This window comes from Nyctereutes procyonoides, unplaced genomic scaffold (genome assembly GCF_905146905.1).
Source record: "Nyctereutes procyonoides isolate TBG_1078 unplaced genomic scaffold, NYPRO_anot_genome, whole genome shotgun sequence".
Taxonomy (NCBI): Eukaryota; Metazoa; Chordata; class Mammalia; order Carnivora; family Canidae; genus Nyctereutes; species Nyctereutes procyonoides.
Genome location: NW_026575020.1, coordinates 4562702 through 4586302, shown reverse-complemented (window position 1 = coordinate 4586302; position 23601 = coordinate 4562702). Strand labels below are relative to the sequence as shown.

The 23601-nt window shown below is 39.0% G+C and overlaps 1 protein-coding gene across 1 annotated transcript in view; it reads right to left on the bottom strand.

The window, feature by feature from the left end:
• IKZF3 (IKAROS family zinc finger 3) overlaps window positions 1-23601 on the bottom strand; it is a 90718-nt gene that overhangs the window by 40666 nt on the left and 26451 nt on the right. Inside the window, exons 4-5 of the mRNA XM_055327762.1 lie at window positions 19546-19599; window positions 17088-17189 (exon numbers count right to left, since the gene is read on the bottom strand). Coding sequence (XP_055183737.1) covers window positions 17088-17189; window positions 19546-19599 — 156 coding nt within the window. The remainder of the gene's footprint in view (window positions 1-17087; window positions 17190-19545; window positions 19600-23601) is intronic.

Genomic DNA, 23601 nt, shown 5'->3' with positions numbered 1-23601 from the left:
TAGGCTTGGCTCTGATATCTTTACTCATCTGCTATGTGTGTGACACTTTAAAATCCAAAGCTTTCAAACTCCTGTGCTGCCAGTCACCTCCAAATGTAATCTTCCCAATTCTAAGCCTGAATACTACATCAGTATCACCAGACTGCTGAGTATTAGGTGCTAAATTAGATGCTGCATAACAGAATTGTCAGGGATAAATGATAATCTATCTATTCATTTAAAAACTGTTTTCAAAATTTCCATCCAGCATTTTTCTAGATCCATTTTCTGTGGACAAAGCAACTGTAACTTTATCAAAATTAAGAAAAAGGAAAGGCCTTTGAATCAGCCAGGAATAAAATTAAAAGATTGCTCTACGATAGGTTTCAGGTTGGTAAAGAAAGGAGAATTATGCTTACTTCATGATTTTTATAATTACTATATGTTATTTTCTATACATACACAGCTGACCCAAAATTGTTTATGTTAGAAGCCATTCTATAGACCATTCCATATGGAACTATTATAAAAACAACAGAGTCAAGAAGCTGTAAGATCTTAAATGTTTGGTCAGAAGTGTACTCTTGGCTCAGATAAAATGTACACATGCCCATAAACACAAAATTTTACATAGTTTTGAAAGGCTTCCCAAACTTTGAGATTTCAGGTTAAGAATCTTTGTCTTAGACCTTTAAGTAGGCTGAGGCTTAAATTGAAGGCTCTTCTGTGCTACATTGTATATACTTTATTTTTATTTTTCCCCCTGCCACCCCTCCCCTTGTATATACTTCATATGACAGTGGTTGGCCTTCAAATTATTTGCTCAAGTACCCTCAAAAGAATTTTGAAAAGTTATGTTTCTCCCCTATACACAGTAGACATTAAGTGGAAATTAAGTTGACATCTACAATTTTTCATCATAATTTAAACATTTTCTAAACAAATATACATTTTGTTTATTATAAATAATAATGATTAAATTGTTAGTGCACCCTTCCAAATGTATCCGATGGAGTATAAATATTAATGACTGGATTTACTCCATCATAAATTTTAAAATAGGGACGCCTGGGTGGCTCAGTGGTTGAACTTCTGCCTTTGGCTCAGGGCATGATCCGGGGGTCCCGGGATCGAGTCCCACATCAGGCTTCCTGCATTAAGCCTGCTTCTCCCTCTGCCTATGTCTCTGCTTCTCTCTGTGTGTCTCTCATGAATAAATTAATAAAATCTTAAAAAAAACCTTTAAAATACATATGCTTTTTTAAAAAATCAGAAATTTTCTCCCTGAACTTCTATTTCCATTTCACTTTACCCATAGAACTTCATCCTTAGGTACTGTTCTTTAAAGATTTATTTATTTATGAGAGAGAGAGAGAGAGAGCGTGCACTTCCATGCACACACATACACAGCTGTGCATGCGTACATGCAACTGGAGGGAGGGTGAGGGAGAGAATCTCAAGCAGACTCCCTGCAGAGCACCCAGCCCTACATAGGGCTCCATCTCATGACCCTGAGACCATGACCTGAGCCAAAATCAAGAGTTGGATGCTTAACTGACTGAGCCACCTGGGCGCCCCCTTATGTTCTGTTCTTTTATGCTTGAATCTTTACTACTTGTCCTATCATATATCTCTATAGCAACAACAATATATATGTATAAATAAAAATATTTTTGTTACCATGAAGTGCTAGGCGTAAAAAATTTTCTTCTGTATTATTAAAATTATTAGCATACAATTGATTAAAACCATACAAGAATGCTGCAAATCTTGACCAATAATTATTAAATATAAAAAAAATTTTTGGGAATGTATCTTTTTTTTAATTTTTTTTATTCATTTATGATAGTCACACAGAGAGAGAGAGAGAGAGAGGCGCAGAGACATAGGCAGAGGGAGAAGCAGGCTCCATGCACCGGGAGCCCGACGTGGGATTCGATCCCAGGTCTCCAGGATCGCGCCCTGGGCCAAAGGCAGGTGCCAAACCGCTGCGCCACCCAGGCATCCCTGGGAATGTATCTTTTAATGAGATGGATGGAGGGGATGCATTTACAAAAGTCTGATTAAAGAAATTATCTAACTGACCCTTTATGTGGCATCCTGGAAATACTTGTACCGTAGGGCAAAGAGTAAGATTTGGGATGGGTGAGCAATGTGTCTTTTTTTTATAAAGTGGAGAAGGATCCCTGTGAGAGGGGAGATGGGACAGAAGAACCTTAACTACAGCAGTCTTATAGGGCATATCAGATTTAGGAAAGAGAACATATTGAAGTTTAAACCCTGGAAATTGATTGTCTTAAAATTATCCACACCCATGTAATCTTTACAAAGTCTTCCCATATTTGAAGAGCAGTTTGAAGAACACAGCTAAAGAACACCCATTGCCAAAATGTATTCACATGCTCGTCTTCACTTTACTTAACTGACAGCTATTTAATGAGCACATGGAACAATGCAGGGGATGAATGGATAAATGGATGGCTGGATGGAAAGGCAGAGAGAAAAATGGATAAACACTGAGTGTTTACTATATACCCCAAATTCTGGCATAAAAGAAGAGTGACACTAAGAAAACTCTGCCCTTACCATGTTGTCAGCTCTTTTTAAGAGTACCGTAGAGTACAATAAAACCACCAATTTTATACATATTGCCTTTGTATAAAGGCAATATGTATAAAATTGGATATAACAGGATTGGTGATCATCTCCAATCCTGTCCACTCTTCCCTTCACTTACAGGAGCAAGTTAAAATTCTTCTGTTATGGGATTCAGAAGGAAGGTACTGACTCATGATTATTTAGGACATTTTAAGTTTAATGTATGGTCAGTTGGGTCTCGTCTAAACCTCACTGTTGTTGCTTTGTGCTTTTTGTAATAGAAAACTCCCTATTATTTCATTAACTTTACAATAATGTGATCCTCATATTTTTTTTTTTAATTTTTATTTACTTAGGATAGTCACAGAGAGAGAGAGAGAGGCAGACACAGGCAGAGGGAGAAGCAGGCTCCATGCACCGGGAGCCCGATGTGGGACTCGATCCCGGGTCTCCAGGATCGCGCCCTGGGCCAAAGGCAGGCGCCAAACCGCTGCGCCACCCAGGGATCCCTGATCCTCATATTTTAAACATAAATTTGTGGATCCTACCTACCATGTTGTGGAAAGGTCTTATGTACTCTTCTCATCTCCAACACTATTTCCCTTCATGCAAATTACAAAAGAAAAAAGAAAAGAAAAAGGTCCCTCTGACAAATTATGAAAAATGATGACCTAGTGAGCCAGAACAGGATTTCATTCAGTCCTCAGTCCAATGGTGTGCTGGTAAGTGCTTAAAGACCAACTCAGAGTGGGGGAAGGGCTTATTTGTAGCATTCGCTGATGTCAGGGGTATGAATACCATGGCCCAATTCAAGCTACCAATGTGAAGTAAGCCGGCTGACAAAATTCCTGAAAGTTTAATAAGCGATTATGAGCTAACTCTGGCACACCACTGGGATTTCTCACTTATTCCTCAGCAGGGTGCCTTTATGTAGTTACCAAACTGCACCAGGGTACACAATGGCCCAGGTCACCATACTGGTGCCAAACTTAGTTTGAGCAGCTGAATTTGCTTGGCAAGATCAGATATTATGAGAATTAGCAGGCACACATGGGTGTTTCACGTGCACAGCTAACCAACTGGACTGGAATTTATGTTTTATTTCACACTCATCTTGTTTCTGCTCCAAGGAGGCACAAACACTATTGCTCCCCAGTAAAAAAAAAAAAAAAAAAGAAAGAAAGAAAAAAGAAAGGGGGAAAGCGTCTTTGAGGACCCACTAAGGACAGTGAGCAGATCCATTTTTCTGCCAACTGATATAGCCATCCATTCTTTTTTTGCAGATGCCAAATAGTTTCCTATTAAGTTCCTTTTAGTTCACTGTGCCATGCAGCTTGGTTAAAAAAAAAAAATCCAGAGACGTTTTTTGTTAAAAAGATTCAAGGAGAGGTGTTCTGTCACCAACAGAACATACCGGTTTGACACAGTAGAAACGGTAAAGGCTCTGCCCATTGCGAACACTTACAGAAATCCCCTGTGAGTGAACTTCTGCAGCAAAGCACTGCTGATTTTGTAAGATAACCCCTGCATCCCATGAGCGACAGGTCTTGATCTGGGCTTGAGAGATGTAATATTTTGATAAAAAACGGCACTTCCTTTTGAAGCATATATTTGCGTGTGCTGAGCAGTACCACTGGAACCTCAGTGAGCGCCTAGGCGAGGCTGACTTGGTCTCTCCCAGCTCGCTCCAGCCATAAACCCCTCCTTCACACATCTAAATGTAGCAGTAATTAGCATCCATAAACCGCAAATGTGGCTTGGGTTTTTTCTCCCCCTTTCAGATGCATCAACGTAGTTTGTATTTTTCATGAGCACAAATATGTTGTACACCTCTTTGACTGAGACTCTGACATGGATGGAAAGCTACTGAAGATAGGAGCTGTATCTCCTGAGGTGGGGTGGGAAGAATTTTTTTTCAGCAGACTTTCTAATTAATTTTTTTTTATCTTTGATCTAAGGTATCACAATAGAGAAAATTTAAGGCCTATCAAAAAATTATCAAATTCAACTTTCCTCATGGAATCAGGCACAATTCTAACTCTTACAGAAGTAATTAAAAACTGATTAATCACCACTGTACAAATAATTAAAAAGGAATCCATTTCATCTATTTTATTTCAGGTGTATTTGATAGTTGTAAAGATTAGAGAGAGAAAGAGTATAGTCCATTGAAATGTCTCCTCAAAATTCATGTTTGCCAGGAACTTCAGAATGACTTTTGTAGATATTATTAGTTAAGATGCAATCACACTGGATTAGGGTGGGTTCTTAATCCAATAACTGTATAAGAAAAAGAGAAGACATACAGAGATATACACATCAGGGGAAGGCCATATGAAGGAGGCAGAAGTTGGAGTCATGTTGACACAAGCCAAGGAACACCAAGGTTGCTGGGAGCAAGCAGAAGCTAGACAGAATCAAGGGAAGATCCTTTCCTAGAGCCTTTAAAGGGAGCATGGCCATGCTGACACCCCGATTTGAGACTTTTGAGCCCTGGTGTCCAGAGGCTTTTATTTTATTGTGTTTCTTGGGGAACACAGGGCCCACGCAAGCAATAGGATAGTCTAATGGTATGTTATAAATGTTTCTTTAACTTCTGCTTTTTTTTTTTTAAGATTGTATTTATTTATTCATGAGAGACATAGAGAGAGAGGCAGAAACACAGAGAAGTAGGCTCCTTCCGGGAACCTGATGCAGCACTAGATCCAAGGACCCCAGGATCATGACCTGAGTCAAAGGTAGGCACTCAACCACTGAGTCACCCAGGTGCCCTAACTTCTGCTTTTGACATTATGGTAACTCAAAGACATTTTAGTTCCAACAGGAAGGTCCCAATGTCCTTTGTATTCAGTGAAGTGCCTATGGCACCCTTGAACATATCAAACACTAAACAAAAATAAAAGATTTGGAGCTCCCTGGTTATTTCCTACTGCTCAAGATTACTCTGACAAGGACTGTAGTTCATCATCACTGACAAGAGAAATAATGACAATTCATAGAAATCAATGACCAGGCTTGAAAAAGAACTCTGAAATCTCCATTTCTTGTGTTTTTTGATCCAGTTGGATTATATCACTTATAGGTAAGTATTTTTACCAATATATAAATGTAGGCTACTAGGGCTCTTTTTTTTTCCAAAAAGCTTATAATGTAATAAGGTGAAAGTCTGTCATTTGCACACACAAATCCAAATACAGTATAATTAGGTGCTTAAACAAGTACTAATTAAACAGACTCCAAAAACTCAGCCCTAAGACTACACTTGAGAGAGCTGGGATAGTACAAGTAGATCTTATGGAGGAAACAAACTTGAATTGATGTAAATTAGTCTATTAGATTAATAGATTAGTGCATTAGTCTATTAGATTTAAATTTTCAAAAAAATTTTTTTCTATATTCACTATGTATGTGTGAGATAAACAAAGCTGTTAGTGATATATATTTTTCTAATTTAAAAAATTGTAGTGTTAGGCTCCCCACTGATGTCCTTTTGAAATATTTACATAAATATTGTTCTTTCAAGGAGCAAAACCATTCTTAACTCATCATACAATAAATGTATACATCAGGCCAGGAGTCAGCAAACTATGAGCTATAGGCCAAATCTGACTCACTACCTATTTCTGTAAATAAGGTTACTGGTATATGGCTATGCACATTCATTTATATATCTTCTATGGCTGCTTTACACTGCAACAGCAGAGTTGAGATGTTGCAACAGAAATCATTTGGCCACAAAGTCCACCATATTTACTATCTGGCACTTTACAGAAAAAAACTGCCAACTAGGCTTGTAGGAATATAGAATTTTAAAAAAACAAACACAAAAAATCATCTTTGGGTTGCGAGGTCAAGCCCCATATTGGACTGGAGATTATTTAAATACACACACACACACACACACACACACCAAAAACTCTTAAAAAATGATAAAAAATATCTGGAGGGGAGGAAACAAGTGAATTTATGTTAAATGTTAAGATCTTTTAAAAGTTTTTTTCCAAATATTTTATTTTGTTTCTCACACAATAATTCTAGTTGAGTAAACACTCCCCCCCTAAAAAATTTAGTTTTATTTCCATAAGAGAAAAATAAAGTGAGCATTTCTAATCTTCTATAAATAATTTTCTAAGAGCTGGAAACTTAGAAAGCTATGTATGACATTTCATTTTCTTTAAAATATCAATCAGATATGATTATAATTATTGTGAATTTAAAACATTCTAGGACAGATCTTAGTTTCTAAAACTTTTTAGAGAACATAAAAAAATGCTTCCATTAAACTTAAATAGTTTAGGATTAAACAATTTAATCCATTTAATCCATCCATTAAACTTTAGGATCCTCTAAAGCATGCTTTTAAAGTTGTTTATAACCATTATTATATTATAGCTAAATTTCCTTTAAAAGTTTAATTCTAATTACCTTTTTTTTTTAAGATTTTTATTTATTTATTCATGAGAGACACACAGAGAGAGAGGCAGAGACACAGGCAGAGGGAGAAGCAGGCTCCATGCTGGGAGCCTTATGTGGGACTCAATCCTGGGACTCTAGGATCACACCCTGGGCAGAAGGCAGGGGCTAAACCACTCAGCCACCCAGGAATCCCCTCTAATTATCTTTAAAAGTATAATTCTAGCTAGTCTTAACATTTCCCTATGCTGAATATGATAAAAAAGTACCTTATTATGCAATAGGCATATCTTCTTTCAGGCAATGCTACTTTTCAATTCTTTTACAATTTAGCATGTATAATTTGTATCTACTGGTCATATTTTATCTCTTTAAAAGGCAGAGGCCTAAAAAAAAAAAAGGCAGAGGCCTGGTAATAACGTTGTCCAAAGGTATATGACCCAGATTAAGTGTCAACGTTAACAGTACAGTAATAGTAATCAGTTTGGAGTTTAATCATGAAATAAATGGTTAATCTTTTAACGCTAAAGTTAGCCTGCCCATTTCTTTTTTTTTTTTAAGATTTTTTATTTAAAAAAAAATAAGATTTTTTTATTTGAGAGAGACTGAGTGCAAGTGAGGGAGAGGGGCAGAGGGAGAGGGAGAGAATATCAAGCTGACTCCCTACTGAGCACAGAGCCCAGTGCAGAGTTTGATCTCACAATTCTGAGATCAAAACCTGAGTGGAAATCAAGAATTGGACTCTTAACCAACTGAGCCACCTAGACACCCCTCATTTCTTTTTAAATCAGGCTTAGAGGAAAGAGCCATTTCTTCTGTCTTTCCCAAATTATTTAGAATGACTGTTCATATTTTCTAGTCTCTATCAAGAAATGTTATGACACTCCTAGATCCCTAACAATTGAGAAAAATACACTGATACCCCATTCATCCACTCACATGGAATTGGACATAAGGAGATAGAAATTACACTGGAACTTGACCTAAAGTGAGTGGTCCACAGAGACTGAATCTCTTTCTCCTTGGATGCACTTCAGGAACAGGGTCACAATGTAGAGGCCTGGAATCTACTGTATGGATTCCTACAGAAATGTTGTACCACATGAGTTTTTACAATATTTGTTTTAAATTCCTATAGTTGAATGGAATTTTTTGTTTGTTTGTTTGTTTGTTTATATTTGGGTATTTAATCTGGTACTCACTTTGGCAGCACATATACTAAAATGGGAATGATCAAGTATCTATCTGTTGTGTTTTTTTCTGACCACCTGAAAACATAAAACTCATAGGCTATTTCTGAATCCAGAGGGAATTCTAACATAAATGATAAATTTTCAGACCAAAGATCCAGACACAAACTTAATGCCATCACCTACCCAAACTCAGAAACCCTAACTCAGAAAAATGCAAGCCCAGTTATTATCTGCCTCATTTTGAATGTGACTCCATGGATAGCATCTTTAAGACGTTGCATGAAGCTGGTAGAACACTGTATGCCTTTCCTCAGCACAAATGACCACATCCTGTGCCAGGCAGCATTTTTCGTCTCTGTGGTTAAGAACTGGTACAAATTAATGTATAGCTAGGCAGAGCTGGAATGTTAGTTGAGGCTGTGATTTGAATCTCAGAAGCTTTAGAGACAGAACTCTAATTGTTGGTCCCTTAAGAATCTAAGACAAAAGAATCATCTCAAGAACTGATTTTCTTTTTTTTTCTTTTCTTCCTCTAAGAAACACATGGATGCACACATGTAATTAATCTAATGCATTCATTTGGTCCCTTATTTAACAAATCTTTATTTTATATCCTACTATGGGCCAAGTACTATTCTATGTGCTGCAAATGCCTAGCCTTGAAAAAGACAGCCCAAGATCCTGGCTCATACAAGGTAAAGAGATAAAGACAATAGAGAAATAAATAAAACTCCAAAATTATCCATGGTAAGTGCCATGCAGAGAATTAAAATAAGGAATGTGTTAAAATAGTTACTGGGTTGTCAGGGAAAATCTCTCTGAAGAAATGACATCTAAGATGAGATCTGAGAGACATTCATAAAGTAATAGTGATCATATTTATCAACATGAATATTAGTATAAAATGTGTGCAATGTTTATATAAATACAGTGCTCAGAATTCACAAAAAAGCCTGGAAGTATTCCACAGTGTTGACAAAGACTATCTTTGGGTGGTAGGGAGAGAGGTGAGTTTTTCTTTTTTCTTTCTATCAACTTTCCAAAATGTGGTAAAATATAAAAACATATTTAGTCTTTATTCCCTGTTCCTGACAGAGTTCCTAAAACCCTTGAATCTCCTGAGGGACAAGAGTGTCTTTTGTTATTCAATAATAAGCTCCTTTCAATTACACCTGAGTTTATGCTAATGAATTTAGGGTGGGGCCCCTATATAATAATCTCAGGAAGGGATGGTCATCAGGAAGACCAAGTGATTAAGGGGAAAGGAGTATTGGGACTGGAGATTGAGCTTTATGAAAATTCTTGAACAATGAAATTCAGAGAGTTTCTGGGTTGGTGGTCACATCAAGATGATGGGAAGGTGGTGTGCCCAAAGAGGGCATGGAGTTTCCATGGAGTTGTGTCCTTTATAATAAACTAGTAATAGTAAGTAAAGTGCTTTCCTAGATTCTGTGAGTCATTCTAGCAACTTGTCAAACCTGAGGAGGATGGTTGTGGAAACCCTGTATTTGTAGCCAAGCAGGACAGAAGTGCTGGTAAGGCAGAGACCTGGTAGCTTCAACTGGTGTCTAAAGTGAGGGAGGGCAGTCTCATGCGACTAAGCCCTTAAACTGTGGGTTCTGTGTTAACTCCAGGAGTTAGTATGAGAATTGAATTGAATTTTTGGATGCCCAGTTGGTGTCTGGAGAAATTGTTGTCGGTGTTGGAAAAAACCCAGAATTGGTGTCAGGAGTGGGATTTGCTAGAACAATCTGGGCTCATGGAAACATGTGGTTTGGGAAGAGAAAAGAAGAAAGAGCAAGAAATGAGGAACCTCTGATTCCTTGCCACATGGTCACCCATGTTATGGAAAAACAGCTGTGTTGTGATCAGTGATGAGGTAAAGTTACCAAGGGTTTTCAGAGATGGATCCACCACCTGTGAGCTGGTTCTTGGGTACATAAGGAAATGCAAACTAACAGGAAAAAAGTGAAATTAGTTACTGTTACCTGAATTAACTAAAATGAAATGAACAGAAAGTGTTGACCAAACCTTGATGTTGGACCAAGCTCAGACTTCGGTTGCTTTAAGCTTCAGATGTTAAGTTCAAAGGTTGCCCTAAAAGGTAAAATTTTGAGGGAACAACAGAGAAGACCTCTAAAACCTCTGTTCACCAAAAAGATAGTTCACATGGTGAGAGGGCAAAACCAAGAAACTACTGAAACCAGGAGGTATAATATGAAGGCATTGTCTCATTTTGTGAATCAGTATCATCAGCTTCCTGAAGAGCCATTACTAAAATGGACAGTAATAGTGACTAACTTAAGGGGAGTGTATTTGGTTTTGAATTCTACAGAGAAGAAGAGCATGTTTGGGTTGATACTCAACCCACAGCTAACTATGCAATAATCAGATGGCTATACATGATCCAGATAAACAGCAGCGTGGTAGACTAGATGAAAGCCACTGTAGGTTCTATTTACCCTGAGAAGAGGACTATCCGATTCCATCTATAAATGCCAGTGGAACACCCAGATTAAACAGTTGATATACTTTGTATGTAAGCTATGTGGGACTGGCTTTATGATAACAGACATATTTACTCCTTAAATATGCCAGTTATCCAGGTCATGATAAATGCTGTGGTTTAAGGGGGTGTTCTAAGAATGTGCATATTGGATATGGTATGGTGAAGTTAGTAAAGCCACAGGAGGAGATAAGAACAAAGATTGGAAGGAAGAAATTTTTTATATTCACGAGACCCATAGAGGGGGTATTGCCACATGCCACACAGGCCACAGGGGAAAGCACCAGTGTCAGTCGGGAGGCAGAAAAGAGCAGTGAAGGAAATCCTCCTAGGCCAGAGTTTTTATTGGAGTTTCTGAGAAAAGGCAAGGCAGGCAGAGTAAACAGTTTAGGATTGGTTGGTTTGAATAATCCTGGCAGATTCTAGAACACAGAATGGTCTCTAGTTATCTGATATACTTGGCTGTGGGATGATTTGGAGCAGAGGAAATATTACCTTGGTGTATGAGAATTAGGTAAGGAGATGGTTGGGAGGCACAGGTTCTGGACTGGTTGGTTTGTATATGAAAAGAATGATCCTGGCTAACTCCTCTGCTATCTATAAGAATTGGCTATCCCTGGGAAAAGCAGGCTTTCCCTGGGTCTGTAAGGATCCCAAATATCAAAGCGTCCAAGATACAGAAAGTAAGACAGTACAGTTAATAAAACTGGTCCTGTGATGAGTGGATGCCAAAGAAACAAATATAGAATCTAAGAAAACAAAGTCAGAACAGGGAACCCCTTTGGCATGGGCATGCCATGTAATCTTCCTGCTGCAAAATCAAGCAACAGTAAAAGAAACCAGAGTGAATCTGCTATTTTACCCTCCCCTCTTGGGTCTTAGAGATGCTAATAAAAACATTAGGTAATTAACAAGAAAATGAGGAGAGGCAGAAGGGAGAGTCAAGGGACTTGTCCCAGCAAGGTGGAAAATTGTAAATGGTTATTAAGAAAAGAAAGAATAAAGGGAACACTGGTAAGGCCAAAACAAAGAAGAAAAAAGAAAGGGGGAGAGTCAAAGGACTCATCTGACCGAAAATCTTTAGATTGTTACAAAGAAACAGAATAAAGAAACAGACATTGAGGGGTTTGAAACAAAGGTCTTAAGACAGCACTATGCAAGGTTGGGTGGACCAAAGGGACTTTCTCCTTTAAAGGGCCCCAAACAAGTTTGCTCTATTGCTCCAGAGTAAAGGAACTTACAAAGCCAGAAGGCAAAGATTATAAACAGAAACTTGACCTGAAATCAGCTAGGGCAATAGTCGGGCAGAATAATCTTTCTCATGACAAAAGAACAGGGCTCAGCCTCTCACTAGGGACCCAAAGCCTTATGCACATGAAAGAGTGAAATGGTCAGGGGGCACAGAAGTTTCTGGGACACCCCACACCCCAACATGGGAGCCTCACTCACTGTAGTAACCAAAACTTGTTAGTGAAGCCCTACAGGGGGCTTCAATTTGACTGAGAGAATACAGAAATGTTTATAAGGGTTGATAGGATTAAGGTGGAGGCTTAGATGGAAAAGAACGTTTAAATAAGCTATTTGTGAATAAATTGTGTCTCCTTCACCTGAAACTGTTATGAGAATGGATATTATGTCTGACTGGGGAACTTCTCCGTCACCTCATTTTATAAAACCAAAACCTGTTGATAGGTCACAGTTAGGAATGGAAGGGTTGAAGGATTAAGGTAAAAGTCTGAAAGCTGGTATGTCTGAAGTGGCTACATCTCTTTTATTTGAGTATATTATGGGCATGGACATTGTCTGTGACTGGGTATTAATTGTTTCTGTAAAACAGAAAGCATGTAAATCTGTCCTATTAATTGGACATGCTGAATGGGGATGGATAAGATTGCCCCAGTCCACAGTGTAGATGAGAAGTGGCAGTGCTAATGGGAACAGTTTCTGTGTGGTAGCTCTATGTGGAGCATAGATTGAAGTTTATGGCAAAAGCCTGTGACTGCTTCCCATCAACAACTATTGGGATTATGGAATGGAGATTTCCATTTGAGAAGCAATTAGTAGCCTGCTATTGGATACTAATTGAAACTGCCCCTATGACTGCAGTACAAAAGCAATCTTAACATCTAAAATGCCCATGTCTTAGGTAATGTCACAGAAATGCTTAAGGTTTCTGGGAGGGCAATGCCCAGGAGAGTTCCATAATAAGACGGAAATGGTTTATACAGGATTATGCTACCTGAGGAATACAAGCAGGGGGTACTCACAAGCAGTGAGCCTCTTTTCCTCAGGACTGACTTTGGAATCATATGAGGCTGTATCATTACTTGGACAGTGCCCCAAAAGCAGATCTAGACTGAACAACATAGAGCTGCTTGGTTTGTGGATGGCAATTCCAAGGTAAATGAACAATATCCTGTTTGGAGGACCACCACTCTGACCAAAGATGCAAAAACAAATTAACTCAGTAGATGAATTTCATGCTGTTTTCCTAGTAGTGATGGAAGGATGGATCAATGACAAAAGCCTCTATCTACATTTTGGTTTTTATCTAACTCGAGTGATGGCCAGTGGCCTGGCCACAGGGATAGGCAGAAGGAAAACTGGTCTTTTAAAGGGATGCCCATATAGGCCATGACCATACAGAAATCACTAGGGATTTTTAAATAAGATTTTATTTATTTATATTTGACAGAGAGAGAGAGTGTGTGTGTGTGTGTGAGCACGCGTACAAACAGGGGAAGCTGCAGAGGGAGAGGGAGAAGCAGGCTCCCTGCTCAGCAGGGAGCCCAACGTGGGGCTTGATCCTAGGGACCTGGGATCATGACCTGAGCTGTCAGTAGGCACTAAACCCACTGAGCCTCCCAGGTGCCCCCACTATAGGAATTTGAGGGGTACATTAAAGTAAGTATGTCAATGCCCAACAGAATTCCCTTCCAGGTTTGGAAGGTGACTGGAAACAAGTGGAGATCACAGTGTACTTACTTGAAGTGGCCACCTGGGTCCATGGAAGGAGTTGATATGTGGGGACCACAGCAATACAGAGGACTGAATCTGGACATACTCCTTTTGCACCCTCTGAGGCTCAAAATGCCAACAAGAACTGTTCTATCTGCCAGCAAGAGAGACAGAGGCTACCTATGGCTATGGGGAGAATTCCTCAGAGGGACAGCCCCACACATAGCTGGTAAGTAAATTATATTGAACCGGTGCCAGTAGTTGGGTGAGGGGTGCTACAAATGTGTTTCGACAGAACAGACATTGACTCTGGACTGTGCATTGCTTACTTGGTGGTAAATGCCAAAAATGGTAAGAGAACCAAAAAACAAACAAACAAAAAACAAAACAAAACAAAACAAAACCCAAAACACAACAACAAAAACAAACAAGTTTGGAAGATATTGCATCAATTTCTTCAGGACAAGAAACATTACAGCCCATAAAGTCAAATGGGCAGAGAGTTATTGTCCTCAGAAGAACAGTTTCATAGAGATTTGGAATAGGCAACTTAACACTGGTTGTTTAAAAGAGGGGAACTTGTAGGCAGGAAGGGCTGTTATACGTATATTTAAGAATGTGTGTTCACACTCAGCATGAGCAGGGATAAGGGAGTGTCCTCATTGACAGATTCCTGTTTTTCTGGTGGATCTGGGGAAGAAGAATGGGGGAGGACGCTATTAACTTTTTCTGTAGGGGGAAAATATTGGTATGATTATAATTCTTCCCAAGAGAAGACACTAGTTTGATGACAATACTTTTTTTTTCTTTCCCTCAACTTTTCTTTTTTCTTTATCACTTCAACTTTCTCTTTCCTACTTGATGCAGTCGTCATGGGACTAGGGCTTCAACAAGTGCTGGAAACAGACATGATCCCTAGACAAGAAATGTAACAATAGTTTTACTTTTTTTTTTAAGATTTTATTTATTTATTCATGAGAGACACACACACAGAGAGAGAGAGAGAGAGAGAGAGAGAGAGGCAGAGACACAGGCTGAGGGAGAAGCAGGCTCCATGCAGGGAGCCCAACACGGGACTCTATTCTGGGTCTCCAGGATCACGCCCTAGGCTGAAGGTGGCGCTAAACTGCTGAGCCACCCAGGCTGCCCAGTAACTATAGTTTTAAACCTTTATGTCAGAATTTTTAAAGGTTTGATAGGGCAGGTTGTGCCTTCACTCCATTTCCCCAACTGGAGTTAACAGTGAATGAAGCTCTATTGTTAGTGGCAAAAAGAGCCTGCTGGTTCTGTACCTAAGTAACTCTACCCTATAGGATCAGGAGTGGATTGATGGGGAGGCACTTGCTCGACTAGTATTGTTGCTTGCAATCTAGACCAGCATAGTAGTTTGTTTGTTTTTAAAGATTTTATTTATTTATTCATAAGAGACACAGAGAGAGGCAGAGAGAGGCAGAGACATAGGCAGAAGCAGGCTTCCTGCGGAGAGCCCGAAGTGGGACTCAATCCCAGGACCCCGGGATCACGACCTGAGCCAAAGACAGACACTCAACCACTGAGCCATCCACCCTCTAGACCAGCACAGTAGTTTAACCTAATGTTCCTTCCAAAAGTGCAAAGGTTCAGGTAGAAATGAAAAGAAGGAATGGTAGCTGAGGGTAAAGAAATGAATCAATGGGTTATATAATGAAGGAAATTAAGTATTATATTAAAATCTCAAGAAAGGCTCAGAGCAAGAGAATAATAAATATTGCCTCTCAGCTCAATTATACTAGATGCTGAAAAGGTGAAGCCATATATTGCTGAGACCACTCCTGCTTTTGGAACCTGACAAAATCAAAACCTGCAAGCTTGAATGGCCTCACCCTGGGAAACATTTTCATATGATATGATGATGGACTGGAATAATTAATGACTGACTGTGACTGTAGTAATGTGCCAGTATCTTGACTTTTTTTAAAAAATATTTTATTTATTTATTTAAAGCCTGTGAGTGGGTAGGGAGTGGTGTTGAAGGAGAGGGAGGGACAGAATCTCAAGAAGACTCCTCATTGAGCATGGAGCCAGACACAGAGCTCGATGAGCAGTTGGGCTTGATCTCATTACCCTGATATCATGACCTGAGCCGAAATCAAGAGTCAGATGCTTAATCAACTGAGACACCCAAGTGCCCCACCAGTATCTTGACTTTTATAATTCTTGTGCTATAAGAGATTCATGGTCAAAGATCAGTGGGTGGCCTATGGTAAAGTACAAAAATATATTTGGTCCTTGTACCAGGTTCCTGGCACAAGAATTCCCAAAACTCTTGAATTTCCTGAGTGATAGGAGTATCTTTTGTTATTTATAACAAGCTCCTTTCAATCATGGCTAAATTTATGCTAATGAGGTGACTTAGGGTAAGGCCCCTAGGTAACCTCAGGATGGAATGGTCACCAGAAAGACAAAGTGATGGGGTGGGGGGGGGTGACTAAAGATTGATCTCTATAAAAACTCTTGGATAATGAGATTCAGAGTTTCTGGGTTGGTGAACACATCAAGATGATGGCAGGGTGGTGTCCCCAAAGAGGGCATGGAAGCTCCATGCCCTCTCACACACTATACCCTGCCCTATGCATCTCTTCCATGTGACTGTTCTTGAGCTCTATCCTTTGTAATAAACTATTAATAGTAAAGTAAAGTGCTTTCCTAGATTCTGGGAGTCATTCTAGCAACTTGTCAAAACTGAGGGGAGGGGTTGTGAAAAACCCTGCATTGTAGCCAAGCTGGACAAAAGTGCAGGTGACATGGAGACCTGGTAGTTTCAACTGGTGTCTAAAGATTTTATTCATTGATTCATGAGAGACACACAGAGAGAGGCAGAGACATAGGCAGAGGGAGAGGCAGGCTCCTTGAGGGGAGCCTGATGTGGGACTCAATCTCAGGACTCTGGGATCACTCCCTGAGCTGAAGGCTCAACCACTGAGCCACCCAGGTGCCCCCTCAACTGATATCTAAAGTGAAGGCAGTCTTGTGAGACTGAGCTCTTAACCTGTGGGTTCTGTGCTAATTCCAGGAGTTAGTATGAGAATTTTTTTTTTTTTAGTATGAGAATTGAATTGAATTGTTGGATGCCCACTTACTGTATGAAGAATTGGAGAATTGGTTGTTGGTGGGGAAATACTCCATAATGAACAGTTATTATTTTTATAATGAAAAAGAGTCAAATAAACATTTAAAAAATGAAGTGGTATAACCTAAACACTGAATAAACACCTTAAATTCTCAAAGTGCTGATATCCTTCAGCAAATTTTTAAATATTAATGTTTGTAAAATGAACAAAACTTAATTATTCCCAACTCGACCCACAAATGCAAGTTTTTCTTGGAGAGTTCCTGATTTCTTCCATATATTAAGCTTCAACCATATCTATAACCATTTTTAGTCAGTAGCAGTGGCTTACCTCCTAGATCTTCATCTTCATTGGTTGGGCCTTCTGCACTGTCCACATTTTCTGTTTCATGTGGTTTGGTTAAGTCGTAGTCATTCAAAATCACTGGACATTCTAGGAGATAAAAAGAATTTTAATCATACAGGCCAGTTTTAAAGGATTTTTATAAACATGTATTAAGGAGACTTCCATTTCAGCATAATCTCTTCATGATAGACAGTGCACCTGTCATACATACTCCAAGTGGAATACATGTGAAAACTCTTGAGATTCAGAAATATGCCCAGGGTACACCAGAGTTAAAATGCATTCATGTTCCTTCCTGACAGGAATTCTCTCTCCTTTGGTATGTCTCACAACATTCAGTAGGATGCTATCGCTATTTATTTATTTGTTTGTTTATTTATTTATTTATTCATTTAAAGACTTTATTTATTCCTGAGAGACAGAGAGAGAGAGAGGCAGAGAGAGAAGCAGGCTCCACACAGGGAGCCTGATGCAGGACTCGATCCTGGGACTCCAGGGTCATGTTCTGGGCCAAAGGCAGGTGCTCAACCACTGAGCCACCCAGGCTTCCCACTATTGCTATTTATGACCAAGAAGCATTTATGTAGTGATGAGAAATACTGAGATAAAAAAATACCGGCATAACCCAATTTAGGAAATATGTTTTCCTGAGAGAAAACCCATAAGCAACTGTATATGAAATCCTATTTTCCTTTTCTGTTCACATTATAAATGTGATTCTGTGGAAGACATATTGGCCCTCGAGTTTCTTTATTTCTTTGGACATTTACTAAATGCTAACAAGGCTACAGATACAAGTAAGTCATAATTCCTGTCCTCAAGGAGCTTATAATTTGCAGATGTAGATAAGTCTGAATGCAAGACATTACAGGTCTATAATGTAGACTCAGACAAAGTATTACAGGAGCAGGAATTCATTTGTGAAAGAGAGCAGATATAATAAAAGCATGCTTAAATAAACAGCAAACTTGCTAAAAAATTAAGTCTAAAATAAATATACTTTTGTATATTTGTATATTATATAAATACTGATAATATTAGATGTTAGAAGAAAAGGAACAATGTAGCAGGTATTATTTCATGTACAAGCATGTAGCTTAAAAAGATGTTAACAAAAGAAATCAACTAAAAACTTATTTACTTTATATCAAACTGGTTATGTCCTTCCTAATGTTTAATAAAATATTACTGAGTAGCTACTATATACAAAAAAAATAGTCAAAGATATTGAATCCTGTGGCATTTAAGCTAGGTAAAGTAGGAGAAGTGACTAGAAACTCTGCAGTGGCATTCCTTCCAGCTGCATCCATGACTGAACACATGGAGCAGGACTTTTGCTGGAGTGCAGGAATAAAATGGAAACATATTTCACAAAATCCATGATGAAAAGGCGCTAAAAACATGGTTATTGTGGACTCATGTTCTGATTTATAAATAGGTTAAATTTCTCATTTCTACATATTGTAACATATACTCTATGAACTCTAAGACACTATTCTAAATAGTAGTTCACTTTTCTCAAGCTCAAAATGACTAAAATAAAGTGCACACCTAAACAACTAACATGATGTACAGGTTCAATTAAAACATAAGGTTATAATCAACAATAACAAAAAGGTACTTAAGTGATAAATTTTGTAATATAGCATAAATTTTGATCCAAAGGGAGTTAATCCAGAAAACACAGAAGTTATTTCTTTTTTTTTTTAAATTTTTATTTACTTAGGATAGTCACAGATAGAGAGAGAGAGGCAGAGACACAGGCAGAGGGAGAAGCAGGCTCCATGCACTGGGAGCCCGATGTGGGATTCGATCCTGGGTCTCCAGGATCGCGCCCTGGGCCAAAGGCAGGCGCCAAACCGCTGCGCCACCCAGGGATCCCACAGAAGTTATTTCTAAGAAATTTGAAATGTTTATAGTTTATTCTAGAGCAGGAATCTGCAAACCATGGCCTGAGAGCCAAAACTAGCCATGGCTTGTTTCTGTATGGGCCCAGGTAGTAGGAGTGGTTTTTACATTTTCAAAGGATTGTTTAAAAAGGAATATACAACAGAGACCATATATGGCCCACAAAGTCTAAAAATTTACTTATCTTGCCCTTCACACACAAAAATTTGTTGATCACTATCTACAGTGAAAAGCACAAGTTGATAAAACATAAGCTACTACATTGTTCAACAAGAACTGTCTTCATTTAAACCAGTAAGTTAAAAACAATTTTTTAAGGGAAAAAAACACAGTGATCAAAATTAGGTGGGGTGTGATTTGGCCCTATGATGCCGAAGAATTTATATAATTGAAATGGACAAGTTGTTTTTATATCAGAAAGACCCCTTTTTTTTCTAACACATTTCTATTGCATTTTTACTGTGATCAGAATATTATTCTCCCTTTGGTTATTTCAGTAAAGGTATATTTCTAGGGAGGAAAGACCTGATGTTACCTGTGGGCATAGACTCTTCCTGACTGCTTTTCAGTTCCACATTTGGTTTTATATCTGAAAAGAAAAGGATTATAAATATTAGCTACTTAGAGTAAATTTTTTTCAGATTTGGAGCATTCTAAATTTAATAAGGATACCATTTTGGGAGCTTTAGCAGATTTCCTCTTCAGAGCCGGGCTGTTCTTACCTCTATCCTCCCTTTTTTAGGAGGATAAAAGGAATTATCTACACAGTAATTGTATTTTAGAGATTAAAAGGAAAACATTAGTACTTTGTACTTAACATTTCTAGTACTTTTCATTTTGTATCATGTCTCTTCAGCCAAAAGAGCTTCCATTAGCATTTTTTTAAAAGATTTTATTTATTTACTCATGAGACACACACAGAGAAAGACAGAGACATAGGAAGCGGGAGGAGAAGCAGGCTCCATGCAGAGAGTCCGATGTGGCCCAGGGACTCTGGGATCACACCCTGAGCCAAAGGCAGATGCTCAACTGCTGAGCCACCCAGGCATCCCTCCATTAGCATTTCGAGTAATACAACTATGTGAGTGATAATTTTTCCTAGTTTTCGTTATTTGTAAATATCTTTATGCCTTCAATTTTAAAGATTTTTATTTATTTATTTGAGAGTGAGAGAGAGAGAGAGACAGTGAGTGGGGGGGAGGGGGTTAAGGTGGAGGGAGAGGGGCAAGCAGACTCCATACTGAGTGTGGAACCCAAAGCAGAGCTCAATCTTAGAATTTTGAGATCATGATCTGAGCTGAAATGAAGAGTTGGACACTCAACCAACTGAGCCACCCAGGCAACCATCCTGTCCCTTTTGAAAGATTTTAATTTAATTTTGCCTTCAATTTTATTGATTGATTGATTGATTGATTGATTATTTTATTTTTTTGGTATATATTTTTTTATTAGAGTTCGATATGCCAACATACAGCATAACACCCTGCCTTTAATTTTATTTTTTTATTTTATTTTTTTTAAGATTTTATTTGTTTATTCATCAGAGAGAGAGAGAGAGAGGCAGAGACACAGGCAGAGGGAGAAGCAGGCTCCATGCAGGGAGCCCGACGTGGGACTCGATCCCGGGTCTCCAGGATCACGCACTGGGCTGGCGGCGGCGTTAAACCCCTGAGCCACCCAGGCTGCCCCCTGCCTTTAATTTTAAAGGATATTTTTACCTGATACAGAATTTTGGGTTGACAGTTTTCTTCCAGCACTTTAAAGATAGCATTCTACTACCTTCAAGGCTCTATTGTTTCTGATATGAAATCGGTGATATTTGTATTACTGTTTTCCCACACATAATGTATTCTTTTTCTCTGAATGCTTTCAAGATTTTCTCTTTATCTTTGGTTTTCAGTAGTTTGACTATGATATATCTAGGTGTGATTTTATTTGAACTTATCCCACTTGGGATTGCTGAACTTCTGTAAATTTATATTTTTCACTAAACTTGAAATTTTCAGCCATTATCTCTTGAAATACTTTTTCTCCTCCATCTTTTCTTGCTCCTTTCCTTCTAGAACTTCAACTGCACATATGTTAGACTTTTTAATATTTTCCCACAATTCCCAGGCTCTGTTCTCCCCCTGCCCCAATGTTTCTTTTTCCTCTGTGTTGTTAGATTGAATAGTTTCACTGATATATCTTCAAGTGCATTCACCTTCTTCTGTCATCTTAATTTGTTAAGTTTATCCAGTGAGTTTTCTATTTCAGATATTATAATTTTTAGTTTTAGAATTTCCATTTTGTTCTTTTGTCATAGTTTTTCTGTCAAGATTTCCTATTTGTTAATTCATTACAAGCATATTTTCTTTTTTTTTTAATTTTTTTAAATTTATTTATGATAGTCACAGAGAGAGAGAGAGAGAGGCAGAGACACAGGCAGAGGGAGAAGCAGGCTCCATGCACCGGGAGCCCGATGTGGGATTCGATCCCGGGTCTCCAGGATCGCGCCCTGGGCCAAAGGCAGGCGCCAAACCGCTGTGCCACCCAGGGATCCCACAAGCATATACTCCCTTCTGATTCCAATATCTATGTCATCCTGGGGTTAGCCACCATTGATTCTCTTTTATCTTGAGTATGGGTCACATTTTCCTGCTTCTTCAAATGACTTAATAATTTTGGAGTGTACCTTGGACATTATAAATGATATGTTACAGAAATTCTGGATTCTGTTATGTTCCTCTGAAGAGTATAGAAATTGTGTTTCTTTTTAAAGCATGCAGTTAACTTGCCTAGACTCAAACTTGAATTCTGTATCACTGTAGTGAGCAGCAACTAGGGTAACCAAATGTCCCAGCATGACTGAAACTGAGGGTTTTTCCAGATCAGAGAACTTTTCTAGTTCCAGGGAAATTGGGACAAGTTGGTCTCTTGAAGAGGCATAAATCTCTGTTCAATATTTTAGTCTCAGGTAGGCTGCTCAGAGCATGACCCATATATGTGTGGTTCAAGGATCAGCTAGAGATCTGGATTAGCCAGGGAATTTATAATAAAAAAAACCCCTCTCTTCTTTTTTCATACCAAGATTTCTCTCTTTACTTCCCAGCCTGCTGCAGATACTATGGCTTTTTAAGCCAGTGTAAATGTGGATTATCTACCCAAGTTTTGGTCACCTTGAGGCCAAAATTGGTGCCTTACCCGTGGGTTAAAACAAATATAAAAACAAGTTGGTTTTTACATTTTCCAATGCTTTCAGGTAATAGATTTTTTTCATATTTTGTCCAGAATCTATCATTGTTATCGGTTCGAAGGCTGGTTCAATAGGAGGCACCCCCTCTATTGCCAGAAAATCTTCTTTGTTCTTTTTTTTTTAAGATTTATTTATTTATTTATGATAGACATAGAGAGAGAGAGAAAGAGACAGAGAGACAGAGAGACAGAGACACAGGAGGAGGGAGAAGCAGGCTCCATGCCAGGAGCTCGACGTGGAGACTCGATCCGGGGACTCGATCCGGGGACTCGATCCAGGGACTCGATCCGGGGACTCCAGGATCGTGCCCTGGGCCAAAGGCAGGCGCTAAACCGCTGAGCCACCCAGGGATCCCCTTCTTTGTTCTTTATTTTAATGAAGTTCAGGGGATCCCTGGTGACTCAGCGGTTCAGCACCTGCTTTTGGACCAGGGTGTGATCCTGGAGTCCCGGGATCGAGTCCCGTGTCGGGCTTCTGGCATGGAGGTCCCAAGGATCGAGTCCCGTGTCGGGCTTCTCCCTCTGCCGGTGTCTCTGCCTCTCTCTCTCTCTCTCTCTATGTCTATCATGAATAAATAAATAAAATCTTTAAAAAAACTCAAATTTGGTAAGTTTAAAAAATAATAATGAAGGTCATATACCCAAAACTGTTCAAAACAGTACTAATTTCAAAAATCCAATACCATTATCTAGTCACGTTTCAATTTTTGTTTTGTAAAATAGAGTCACTACATTTATATTCTGTTCTAATTTAAAAATTTTAACGTATTATCCATTAGATGATGGCAGCAAAGCATGTTTTTGAAATAAGCAAAGGGGCCCCCTGGCATAGGGTGTCAAAACCCAAGATAGGTGAGAATAAATCTATACAAGGAAGGGAGGCAACCCAGGGCAGGCTGCTGGAGACCAGCCAGCCTGAAGAGTATGACATATGGAGTAGGCAGTATGAATGAGATAAGGAAGAATTCTATATGGAGGGCAGACAACATAGGAAATCAGAGCCTGAGTCAGCTAAAGAGAGCATTCAGGCAGGAGAACTGCCCAACTTGGAATGCTAAAGTCCAAGAGGGATAAAAAGGGTATCCAAGAGAAGAGACAGCTTAGCATAAGTCAGAGCCTGAGCATGGTGAATAAGACATCCATGCATAGAGGTGGTCTGGTGTGGGTTTTCCGAGCCTAAATGGGGTGAGTAAGGCACTCACATGGGGACAGTGGAGGAAGCTTCCATACATAGGAATGCTCCAGTCTAAAGTGTCAAAACTTGAGAGGGGTAGAGGGCATCGATATACTAGGGACAGCCTTGCGTGGAGGTGTCAGAGCCAGAGAAAGCGTAAAGAGTGTCCACATAGCACAGTAG